Genomic DNA, 13,632 nt, shown 5'->3' with positions numbered 1-13,632 from the left:
CTAACAAAAGCAAATGAGGAAGAAGGCAAGAAACTAATATTGTTCCTAAAGTCTAACGGTGCCCTCTGGTGGGCTAATTTTGTTGTCTTGGCCATTGGGCTGAAGTTTTCATAATGTAAGTCTCCCAAATTTGGGGTAGTTTCATGCACCCAAATCAAATTTATTGAGGTTTGAAACGTTTTTTAGAGCTGCTGCTGATTACTTGAATAATCTTTCGTACTTAAACTTGCTGTGGTGTATTATTTTAGTTTTCTTCTAACGAATTCTATGGTGGGTATCTAAGGCATGGTCTGCCAGCCCAGAGTGCCTCTGGTGAAACCAGATGTAGTCTTTGTGTTCTGAAATCCTGATATTTGCTGTCCTGCCTGTTTGGCCAAAGTAGGACAATTTGCAGCTGCAAGGGACCTGGTATACACCAGGTAGGTCTAGGGGAAGTGGTTGGGCTTTGGTAGAGCAGATAAAGGATGCCAACTTTTATATGGGGTCTGTAACAAGAAATAAGGTCATATTTTTTGAGGATATTGGTTATTTTCTCAGAGGTGCCCTGGATGTAGGGGATGGTGATAGATTTGGTGTAATCTTTATTGTGGAGGGGGGGGAGGGAGTTGTGGTTTACTGGTTTTAGTATTTTTTGGGGGTTATAGCCATTGGCTAAGAAAGTGTTGCCAATGGTTAATTCCCAGATTAATTATTCCCTGTTATATAGTGTTTTTATAACCCCATATTGTTCTGAGGTGGGGGGGAATTGCTGGTGAATGTATCTACCAGTAAGGGTGGGTTTTCTGTAAACAGAGAAAACCAAAGATCTATCAAGCTGGCGAGTGATTAAAGTGTCTAGGAAGGGAAGGGTGTTGTTTTCCTCTTTTTCTAAGGTTAACTGGACTCTGGGGTGTTGGTTGTTTAAGTGTGTTAGGAAGGAGTGGAGTGTATCTGAGCCATGTGGCCAAATAGCGAACACATCATCTACGTATCGAAGCCAAATAGTGGGTTTTTGTGGGGCAGAGGAACTCTGCCCCACAAAACGTGACATTGCCAAAATATAGAACTTATTTATTAAAGTTGCCTTTAATTAATATCCTTCATATGCGTTGTTAATTCCGTAAGCTAATTACCAGTTATGTATGACCAACGTATAAGCCTTGCTACTAGACTTATAATATTGTTTTTGCATCTTAGTTAAACACCAAAACTTCCCTCAGAATGCTTGATTGTATTCAGAAGAGCTATTTACTTAATATATGATCTCTCTCTCTCTCTCCTCCCTCCATGGACTCCCTCCAATAACTTTCCCATTGATACTTTTTTGCATTATTCATTTCCACCATTCCTCTGATCATATACAGATATGGGCATCTGCTAGTCATCATCCATATACAGTTTAGCTACGTACTCACTGAATCAACTTCTCATCTTCCTTCATTCCATATATTTCTATCCTTTGGAGCAGTCTTTTCCATATCATTTTCTCCAACAAATACAACTGCTAGCTCTTCAAGAGAAACGTTATTAGATTCCTTTCTTTTCTCTGATCACTTGCCCACGCACAGCACCGTAATGTTATAGGTCTTTGGGATCCTGTTGTATGTGTGTGTTGGTTTTCAATTCGAGGTTATATTGTGAGTGGTTGTGTAATTTAGTGGTTGTGTAATTTAGTGTTCGTGTAAAGTTAGTGATTTTTATCTGTTTCATTGTGTTTTTTCTTCAGAAAATTAGTGTTGTGGTGTATTAGTGTAGATTTTTATGTTTTTAGGATATTTAGTATCTTTATAACATTTTTATTGTGTTATTGTCAGCATGGCACCAACGCGATGAACAGTGGCAACAAAGACCATGTTGTCCAGCGATTTGAATTTGCGGGATATTATTCAGTGCATTGTATGGGAAATGTATTTGTCAAGAAAATTAAAGAATATGTGGAAGGAAATTCGAACTGTTGAGAGGGTATGTATTAAATGTTTTAAAAGTGAGTGTCTGTTAGGTGGTGAGAACACAACAAATACCAATGATAAGATGGAAAATGATGTTATTAATGTTGAACATGCAGCTGTGGAAATAGAGGAGAATGAAATGGATATCAATAAAGAACTAGCGCACTTAAATGTTATCCTTCATAGGACTAAACACAAAATTGAAAAATTGTAGAAGTGGAGAGAGTTAAGCTGAAGAAAAAGAAAGAAACAGTGATCCGAAGGAATAATAAAGACTGACCGAACAAACAAACAAGAAAAACAAGTTAAGGAGAAAATTATGTATGGAGACTCAATAATCAGGGGAGTGCTTAACGAAAGTATGAAAAAACCATATTTCCTAGGCGCAAAAATTCATAATATTAGCCACGCCATCCGGATGCAAAAAAGGTAAGTTGAAGGAAATGATTGTCTTGGTTGGTGCAAATGATTTGAGAGGTGAGGGAGGATGTAAAAGAGTTGTTAGAAGAGGCAAAACTGAAGATTGTAAGTCTCCTATAGTACAACCACAGTTATGAGATCCTTCGACACTTCTGCACATGCCAAAAGAATGGGAATCCATTCCGATAATAGGGTAATCAATGTGTATTGTGGGATGAGTTGTTTATTATTACACATCGGAAAATTAACTTCTTTTTTATGATCATTGTAGTTTTTAAAGTGGTAACCATTTTACTTGTGTAACAGTTGGAAAAATTGTTGGTCACCAACACATGATTTTGCGTGTTGGTGACCAATTCGTACATTGCCTTATTTTTTTCTCCCCTTCAACATGGATTGACTCTTCTTGGCAGTCTGCGAATGATGGCTCTCGCTTCTGTGGTCGTACTATACCATGCTATGATAGAGGTGAACTGAGGAGGATAGCTATTGAGTCTATACATAGATTGTGAAAAAGGAATGATGTATTTGGATTTCTGGTTTTTGTTTGATGGAAAGAAGAATTTGTTCAATGCTGATGGACTACATCTAAATGGTTTTGGTGTTAGGTGTCTGAAGAGTTTTCCTGAATTTGCACTTCAGCATGTTCACCGAACATGCTGAAGTGCAAATTCAGGGAAACTTATGCAATTAAGATGGAAGCAAGTGAGTTTGTGTGAAGGCACCCATCAAGCGAGTGAGTGAGTGTGAGAATGAACAAGTGAGGAATTTAGTCTCTCAAGCAAAAATATTGAATAGCGTAGTCAATTCAGAAAGTAAAGGTAGGTGGGGGACTAAAGGGATGCTGCAGTTTCTATGTGCTAGTGCCAGAAGTATCAGGAACAAGAGGGAGGAGATTTTGGCATTGGTTAATGTAACCTCACCAAAACTTATAAGAATTAGTGAGACTTGGCTAACAGCAGATGATATAGTTACAGGGATTGAATATGAAGGGTTTAGCATTTTCAGGGAAGATAGAGAAGATATGATGGCAGGGAGTACTGCTGATGATAGCAGATGTATTGCAACCGAAAAAGAATACGAGACACTCAGGAGGGTGGCTGTTCATTTGAAGCAGTCTGGTGTGAAATTATGGCCAGTAAGACCAAATATGCAGTTGGTTGTTGCTATAGGCCAGGGAGATCCACAGATGATCTGGAAGGCATTCATCATCAAATTAGTACAATGAGTACAGGTGAAGTGATGACGACATTGCCTCCAATTGGTGAAGGTGACCATGCAGTCAAGAACAGTCTCTCCAATTTGAAATGGGATTTGTAAAGCAGCCTAACTTTCTTCCATCTTATGAAGTGGTCTTTCTGTATGACATGTTGAGATGGTCCCTGTTTTGGTTCTCCATTCCGGATGTATTTTTTGTGTTCTTTTTGCTTACTGAAGTAGTTTGTCCTGTCTGTTCAAAATATTGAGTTCCACACCAACAGGGGAATGCTGTTAACACCTTGGAAGGAGAGTGGATCTAGGTGATCCTTAATTTGTATTAGGCAGGCAGAAATCTTGTTTAGAGGTTTATATACAGTTCTGATTCTTGTCATTTCAAGGGAGCCCAGTTTATCTGTTTGTGCCTTTGATGTAGGACAGAGATAGAGTGTATGTATAGTTTGTTTTAGGGGCTAGAGGTTTGTTGTTCTTTTTAATGAGTTTGGCCAGAGTTTTTTTTTCTTTCTTTTTTTCTTATATAAATTTTTTTTTTTGGAATAATGCAAGTAGAACTTGTTCCAGGTGCAGTGCTTGTCTTGATGATGAAATTCTCTCTGGCCTAGAGGCTAAGGTTTTAAAAATTCCAAACTTCTGGGCAGGAGGTGGCGTTGAAGTAACTTCACACCACTATCAATATATATTAACATAAATATATATATATTTATATACACCGTGTGTGTGTGTGTGTGTGTGTGTGTGTTATATCAAGAGGCAACTATACCAGTGCCCTCGGAACAACATAGAGATTCCTAACAACCCCAAGGGTTTTATTTCTTTACCTTACATCAGCTTGCTCTCCTGGAAACTAGTAAGAATTATGAAAAAATTTAATATAAAAATGTGTTTTTCAACTCTTCCAAAACTAAGATCAGTTCTAAGCCACCCAAAACAAGCTCATAACCATCTTCGGTTTCCCAGTGTATATAAAATAATATGTGATTGTGGGAGACCATACTAGGGACAGACTGAGAAGTCAATCCTCCTATGGCTAGAGGAATATCAGAGAGACATTTCATACAATAAAATCAGAGCAAGCACACTCTCAAGTTACGTCTTATTTTCAGTGAGCACAAGCGATGAAGGCCGCCAACACAGAATAGATTAGAATGCAACATCAAACGTTTATATTTGTGACGATGAAGTGGAATGTCGCATAGTTGAATCCAAAGAAATTATTCTAGACTCTTCTCACATCAACAGCAACCTCAGTTATAGAGTACCTGACTCGCATAGTATACTGGCGTATGCGTGAGCTCATATGCTCACATATGCACAACAATGGAACTATACAGAATCGACTATAATGACAATTCAAGCTTAACTTTAGTTTACAAGTCTGTTATTATAATGGTACAGTGTTTTTATGGTTTTTTAATTTACTTTGAGTGTTCCCACATCTGAAGAAGTCATTTTGATGAAACATGTTGTGTGCTTCATTAAATAAACTTGTCTGTTTTATCGGTTTCAGTCAGTCAGAAAAACATGAACATATCTAATCACTGAGTCAATATAACTGATGATCATATATATATATATAAATTTTAAAACTGATTGCAAGGTTGTATATAGTAGTATACAGATAATAATATAATTGGCAGACTAATTGATCATTACTGAATTATCATAGTTTGGTTTTCTGTTGCTGATTTTTCATGCTAAAATTGTCACATCTAATATTTAATTTGGCTAAAGAATTTTGAGGACTAGAAACAGATTGATTTAAGAGAATAATGTCATCAGGAGTAGATACCAATGCTGGTGGCAGGGAGGAAGTAATCAGAGTCTGGAAACATATAAAAGGCAGCTGGAGTATTTGACCAGAAATACCCAAATATAGATATAAACATTTTACATTTTTTTTATTTTTTTTTTATTTTGGTTTAACCAATAAGAATACAATTTGGTCGGCTAAATCCCAAATTGGCAGCCCATCCTCGTTCATTCAGTATCCAAATAGATACCCAACAGGGTGCACCACGAGAAGGTAAGGATTGGACATTAGGTCAGAAGCCCTGGTCGGTTCTCCGCATTCCTTTAAAGGCTATGTGGAGGTCTCCTCTCAGTTATACAGCTTTGACCCTTAAACACCCCAACAGACTGATTTGGAGGAAAATTGTAGATAGGAAATTAATAATGATGTAATTTTTTTCATGTAGTACTATCATATCCTGTATGCCCCTTGAGGGTACATGGCAGGAATTTGATGATGATGATGATATTTTACATTTGTTGTAGTGAATAATTCAGGTGAATTTTGATGATTTGAGTGTAATTCTAATATTATCTATAAAAAAGAAATTATAACTGAATGAGAATTACAGAGAAATTTCCCTGCTGAGTATTTCATATGAAAATATGAAATATTTCAACTTGGAACAACAAGCAGGGCTCTAGCCAAATAGAGGTTGTTTAGATTTTCACTTTACCACAAATAGTTAAGAAATAATGGATAAAAAGAATCTGTATTAAAGTTTTGTTGATTTGGAAAGGTATATGAGAAGGTGTAAATGGGATTGTAATCTCATTTACATGAGAGTATTATATAGTCTGTATTTAAGTAGTAAGGCAGCATGCATATAGAAAGCCTTCTGTCATTCATAATAGTGCTTCACGGTATACACAACGCCAAGAGACTTTTGTATACTTTTTTCAGGACCATTAAAGTATATACAGAGATCCTTATTATATTCCTATGATTTTCTTGAGGGTAGAGACTGGATGCCTACTGATTTCTAAAAGTTGGTCATGGCCAAGAAGAAGCTCTACTTGTTTCCTTTGGGGAAGTAAAGGCATTACAAGGTAGAGAGGGGAGGATTCAAAATATATATATATATATATATAAAAAAGCACTAACAAAGAGCCTAACAAATACCAAATAACACTCGTGTTGTTGTGAAATTAATCTATTATCCAATCTACTGAAGTACTAGAAGAAGGAGGTTGTATAATTGATGACTATTTTATTCTGTCAAAAGCTCAAAATTCAGTCATCACATTACTTGATTTGAAATGGTTTGTTTACTATTTGAATTTATTCTGAACTTCAGATTTCAAACAAAGAGCTGAAGTATTCATAAAATGTTTATTTTTTTATCTTTATATTAATACATCTATAGAGTACAGATAAACATTACAGTTACATAGTGTGAAAATTCATAAAAGACAAAAAAATAGCTTTTGTTAGCACGTTTTCTTTTTCTTTCAGGATATGGAGCTGGCCGTCAGTTAAAAAATAGACAAATGAAAGTTCGAGAAATTGAGCTACAACATCTCTCTCAGTGTAACATGAAAGGTTCTGTTTCCCTTCCTGATATCAATGCTGAGGTAGAATCAGAATCATAAGGAAATTAGTGCAAAGATGCTTATTATTACAATAATAAGCATCTTTGCATTATTAAAATAAAGTTATTATATTAAAATTATTATTAAAATAAAGACTTTATTTTAATGACTAAATGAATAGAAACAAAACATTTAGTTGTCATAGAAAAGAATACATTTAGTATTTATTTATTAGAAGTGTGTTTTGGGCTACATTATGAAGGTATGGTAATATGTTTGGAATGTTCTTAATTTTTACATAGCTTTTGTTCCGGCTATAACTAAGCACAGTAAACGTAGCCATAACTTGTACCATACTTAATTTTAATTCTTCCTTTGAAGTTACTAAACTGGAAGTCTTATATTTTGTAATGTGAAAAAAAATGTCTTTTTATAAATATTGTATTATTAAATTGCATGATGTTAGTAGTATAATTAACTTATAATGAAATTTTACTTTGAGCATCCCTTTCCCATTCATTTCCAAATAAAAATGTGATTTATAAAAGAACTAGTTTTTATATATACTGTATATAGACAAATACCACAATGATGGTTGATATTTATCATTTGTTAAGAACTGTATGTTTTTGCTTTGTTATTTTATGTGTTGAGTTTCTCAAGGAAAATTACTTTATTTCATGAGTATTAATGTGGCTGTTATCTGTCACCTGCAAAAACATAATCACAAAAGTTAAAAAATAAAATAAAATACTCGAATAAAATTATCTCCTAATGGATTTTAATAACAGAATTTAAAATGTATAGAAATAAGTTTTAAACAGTTTATATGTTATGAGGAGAATAACGCGTGTTCCTATTTTTTTAATCTTGCAACACGTTTCTGAGTTACTCTTATTATGATCAGATGTGTGAGGTTCACTCAGCTTTCCCTTTATTTTTTGATGTCTACATTAGGACTGGTGAGACTTTATATTATTAGGCCTCATATCATAATCTCAGATTCGATAGTCACAATCAGACATGATCTAAGTAATCATAATTCAATATCAATTGAATAATACTTTCATAGATAATTTTTATTAATATTTTGTATATTACTTATGTACACTATCTACCAATAATTGTCCAGACACCTTAGAATTTATAATTAATACCAGCAGGCCAACCCTAATATAGTGTATGTCCACCTTTGGCTTTGATCACCTCCTGCATTCTTTGAGAGAGGCTTTCTACCAATGTACAACAGAATCAGGTGGAATCGTTTCCATTCCTTCATCAAAGCAGTAACAAGTTCAACAGCAGATCAAGAATGTACTACTCTGGACCTCAATTGCCACTCCAATTTGTCCCACAGGTGTTCGATGGGGGTTGAGGTTGGGACTCTGCAGAAGCTAGGGCAGTTGTTTTAACACCATTTCTTCATACTATTCCATAACAGCTGCAGCTTTGTGGCATGGGACATTGTTACATTGTTGTCTTGATAGTAACACGGGTCTGTTCCATAAAAATTCCAGAGTGTAGGCAGCACCTGATTATCCAGAATATCAAAGTACTGAGCTGCCTTCATGGAATCATGGACAATGACAAGTGATCCCACTCCAAACCAGCTGAACGCACTTCACACCATTACTCCACCATCAGACTGCCTCCACACCCTGACATCAGACTGGAAACAGGTGAACCTTGATTCATCGCTCCAGAGTACTGTTTTCCACTGGTCAATTGTCAAGTTCACATGCTCTTGGCACCAGGCCAGACAATCTGCTTGGTTTGTTGTTGTGGTGTTCAGCTTGAGTGCCACTGCTCTTCCGTAAATAGTTTTTTTTTCTATTTACAGTAAAAAACTATTTACTGTAAACCCAGTAAATAGTTTTTTTTTCGTACGGTATTAGTGCTCACCATGGTGTTGCTAGTGCTCTAGAACTCATCAAGGATGGTCTATGCCGATTGCAGTTGGTTTTTGTGTGCCACCCATTTTAACACCCTCTTGTCCCTGTCAGTCATTTTTGGCAGCCATCCTGGGTATTTTCCTGCACTGGTGATGCCAGAACATCTCCATTTGTTGATCACATTGCCAACCATTGATTTTGGATGCTCCAGTGAGCAGCAATGGCATGTATGGACATGCCACCAAAGTTGACAGCCCACACGATGACTCTTCTCTCTCGAAGTCACTGAGTTCATGTCGTGTTGCCATATCACCTGTATTCAACTGCTACGATGAAATACTGCTTCCTACTATCTGTACTCCAGTTTTTATGTTATTTACAAATCTGGACAATTATTGGTAGATATTGTATTTTTATATTTATAAATTTATATATTATATTATCGTTCATTTTTCTTTTTAATTAATATGCTAATAATCAAACTACTTGTTATTAAAGATTTTCTGTGTGTTTGCATCTTAGTTGACTTAAATTCTCAACTAAGTTGATAGTTTTTTAGTGTAATACAAATTAGCTCTGTCAGAAGATGTTTGTTAGCTGTGCAAAATGTTTGTTTCATGAATTCATTGTGAGGTACAGTGATTCACAGCAGTATGTTATACTGAAAATTGAAATTAGTCAACAACCAGCATTCTTAGTCAAATCAGCATGTGGATATTCTGGAACAAGTTTCCAAAGTTCATTTTTAGATAGTGTTTTACAATATAGATGCAACTGATTGCACACCTGTAACCTGATATTATAGGTACTTGATCAGTTGATATAATTAACAAGAATTTATGCTATACCATAGATTTCTTCTTTTAAGCACAATCAAATACAGCTAATTTAGGTGGTTCATTAGATATCTGTAGATTTATCAAGAGCTAAACAGAATGCTTCATGGGTTAAATCACTTTTTCAACCTTCTCTCAAAATTCTTTATTTCAGAAATATGCCTCTCTGTTGTGTGCTGAAAAATTGTAGTTTATCTGGTTTCATTTTATCTTTTCTATAGTCATCCCTGACTTCTGTCTTCCAACTGGGTAGTATCGGAACATGGTTTTGGGTAGTCTACGTATTTTTTAATGAATTCTATTTGACTGTATAGATATTTAGCACACACAGTGATCCACAATATAATTGAAATTAGCATCAGCAATGGTAGCAGTTTTTCTGCTAAAAGAAAGCGTCTGCTAATTACATAGGCCAGATTTTAAAGAATTTTGCTTGCTTGTTTATCTGTAATTCTGAATTAGGAAGATATTGAACAAAAACATATGATTTTCCCATAATGATGTTCTAAGTTATTAACTTTTTAACTTTATAATGAGTGAGTGATGCATTGCAAATAACACAATAGTTTTCCACATTTATTGGTGATGTCAATAATTGGTCTTGTTGTGAACCGTTATTACGCATCTGTGTTTTGCTGTCAAACATGCTATCTAAAGCAGATAATCTACATGGCAGTGTAAGCATCAAGTCCTATCCAGTTTCATTATTTATAAATTTTTCTATCTTAAAATTATCAGCTATATTCTGTTATGAGCCATGTGACTTGCTATCTGTCTTTGGACATATCTAGTCTAGATTAATAATTGCTGAGTACATAAGCTTTTCATATTCTGCTAATTTGATGATTTCACTTTTTAACTGGAAGCAGTTAACACAATAATTAAAAAATAGGCTCTGAATAAGCATTATTTAGTATTTAGTCATGACTGGACAGCTTTTATTGTAATGTTGGGTTGCTTTATTTCAAATATGATAAATTAATTCTAATGCCATCAATTTAGAAATCATTTGTTGTTCTCTGTATAAAATAACTCCAATTAGATTATTTAATGTCTGTTCAAGTATACATAATTATACAAAACTGGCATAATTGGATAAACGTCTTTCTGCTTAAAGTGAAGATGTTTTTGGTTGTATTGAAAAAAAAAATTGTATAAAGAACTGTTTATAAAATACTTATAATTTAATGCTATTTAGTTTGAATACCAAAGCATTTAACCCATTAATACTTAATTCGCCGATAGAATAAAAGAAAGATAGAATGAAAGAAAATTTCCACTCGTTCAGATACACAGACAAAACTCTTGATTTTTAGTATAAGTTGCCACATTAAAATTAGCAATGAGTTGGCAGCACCAACCTGGCAAATCTGTTGATCTAAGCCAGAAGTTTCATTTGGATATTTTGTAGGCATATTAAATGATCTTTTCATTATCCAGTCATGTTAGGAAATTGAGTTGCTGTTCTAGCAGTCATTTGACAATGATAACCCATTGAAGAACCAGTACCTGTTTCAGTTACCTGAGGTTCAGGTTACTGAGTGGACACTGTACTTGTAAAGTGAAATATTCACAGCACAGTGATAGATAATAATGCATTGCTTTTTGTTGTTGTACTGGATGAGTTTTCTAAAGACAATGTTTCTTTAGAATTTGATCAGAATTTCTTATTAATCAAAAATTCTATACTTATTTGTATAGATTATTATAAGATGCTTGATATTTGTACTTAAAGCTTATACAACAGCATAATTTGAGAGAAATTTGATTTCTCTCCAGTTATGCTTAAACACAAAGTGAAATAATACTAAATTATTATTTAAATTATATATGTGATGGGGGGGGGGGAGAATTACTAGCAAGTCAATCTGTTATTTTTAAAATTAATATAATTCTAAACTACAAATAAAAGCCATATCCAATCCCATAAAGTCGTTAGTAATCATTAAGATTATAAATGTGTTAAGTATTACTGTAATATCCATTTTATCATTTTATTTTATTTTATCTATTTTATCCCTTCTGCAACATATATTTTCAACAATATTGTAATTCATTTAATGTTTTTTAATTTAGTTGAATTTTCTTGGAATGAAAATTCTTGAAAAATTTCAATGTTTCTAAATTTCAAATAATGTATAAATGTATATACAGTGTGTGCATGTACTTATTGGATTGTCATTTAGATCCATAAATAATACATAGTCATGTGCGTTTGAAAATTGTTTATATGGCTTGTAATTGTTTATGTATAGCATCATGTATATGAAATTCACTACAACAAACAGTGTAAATAATGTTATAAAGCAAAGTGATGATGATGTACAGTGTAAGTTCACCAGTGGTTTATAATTAATAAATTCGTTGTATATAAGTTTTAAATACCTTGCCTTTGTTCTATTTCCATTTATTTATTATTCGGTGTAGTTAATGTAACTGATGTGATTGATTTAATGTAATTGATATGATTATTTTGTGTTTTTGTTCCATGCTGTGGACTTTTTTAAGCATAATGTAAATGATGAATTGCCTTTTTTCATGATAGCATCAATTATTCTTTATTCAATTTAAAAAAAAATACTGGTTAGATCAAATGGTACCACACATAAAATTTATTCTTGGTTTTCCTTTCCATCTGCTCTTTCTCATCTGCTATTTGCTTAAATGTTGAATATCTTCACTATCCCTTTAGATGTTATTGCAATATCTACCTCGTACAAGACTTCCAGTGACAACATAGTTGAGTGCATACTCTTGATCTTGGTTAAATGATGAATAATGTGGTATATACTATGAGCCCGGTGCTTACTCTCCCCAAATTACATCAATATTCTCTAAAATCAGCCCTCAATAAAAGTATGCCATCAGAAACTTTGTTTCAGGAGTATTATATTTAACAACAGTGCTGAAAAGGTGGTCTTTTATAATGCTTTGCATTAAGTAATGGCACTTCTTCATTTAAAATAATAGCCATTTCAGACGTGTATAAAATCTTAATTGTCACTTCTTCTTAATGTAAGTGTGGAATCTTACTTCTTAACAGTATCTTCTTGTATTATTGTTTTCTTAACATTGATAATTTACTATGATCTTTCATTAAACTTGACCAGACAAGTAAACTAGAACTTAACATCTAAATTGTTCAGTGAGGTGGTAGTAGCCAATTTTTGGTAATATTTTAGCATACACCTAAGTAACAGATTTGCTATTCATTTTTCTTATGAAAGGGATATTTTGTTTAGAGAGCATTTCTTACATTAAATGCAACCTTAAATCTGTGAAGAAGGTTGCATCTTCTTAAACTTATTCATGAGCAAGCAATACAGTAGATTTGTCTAGTGTGGCAAACTTTTAGTGTTAATTATTACTTAGACTCCACATTAGAAATTCATGTTCAGAATTTGAATTTAAACTCGAGAATGACTAGTCTAGTTTTAGTATGTATGCTTTAACTATCCCTTCTGTATTTTTACTGACTTCATATTGAAATTTTTATAATGCTTTGTATAATATTTTGTGCTTTGAAAGCAACAATAATTTGTAATATTTTATTTTAAATAAATAGCATTCATTTGTTCTTGTTTGTTGTTTTTAATAAAATTTGTAATACATAATGAAACTGCACTTTCTTTCTATTTAACTTTGAAGACCTTTTTTCAACTGAAGGTGAGAGAAATTTTGCCATTTGCAAGTAGGCAAATTGATTTGATACCACTTCAACAAACAACCAAAAAACATTCAGTGGATTCAATGACATTAGGTTACCTGTGGTGCAGGAAGAGTTATCTGTCCATTATTAGTTATGGAATCTCTGAAGCTTCAAGTAATAATAATACATTAGTATTATTATTATTACTTGATGATTAATATTACTATTATTATGTATTAGTATCAATAGTCATTTGCCACCTATATAAGATTGTAGACAATTTTCTACAAATCATTGTAGAAATTTAGAAATGTCTGAAACAGTACTAAAATGCAAAACTAGTTTCACAGACACTAGATGACCCCCCC

General features: G+C 33.5%; 1 protein-coding gene across 1 annotated transcript in view; it reads left to right on the top strand.

Annotated features, from left to right (window-relative positions):
* Syx17 (syntaxin 17) overlaps positions 1 to 13,192 on the top strand; it is a 96,874-nt gene extending 83,682 nt beyond the window's left edge. Inside the window, exon 7 of the mRNA XM_090413809.1 lies at positions 6,811 to 13,192. Within this exon, the coding sequence (XP_090269935.1) occupies positions 6,811 to 6,947 (137 nt within the window). The 3' untranslated portion in view covers positions 6,948 to 13,192. The remainder of the gene's footprint in view (positions 1 to 6,810) is intronic.
* Positions 13,193 to 13,632: the final 440 nt, after the last annotated feature.

The sequence above is a fragment of the Typopeltis vanoorti genome, chromosome 2, assembly GCF_054136105.1.
Source record: "Typopeltis vanoorti isolate ZY-2024b chromosome 2, IOZ_Tvanoo_1.0, whole genome shotgun sequence".
Lineage (NCBI taxonomy): Eukaryota > Metazoa > Arthropoda > Arachnida > Uropygi > Thelyphonidae > Typopeltis > Typopeltis vanoorti.
The sequence above is the reverse complement of the archived record's forward strand: the minus strand, read 5'-3'. Positions and strand labels throughout refer to the sequence as shown.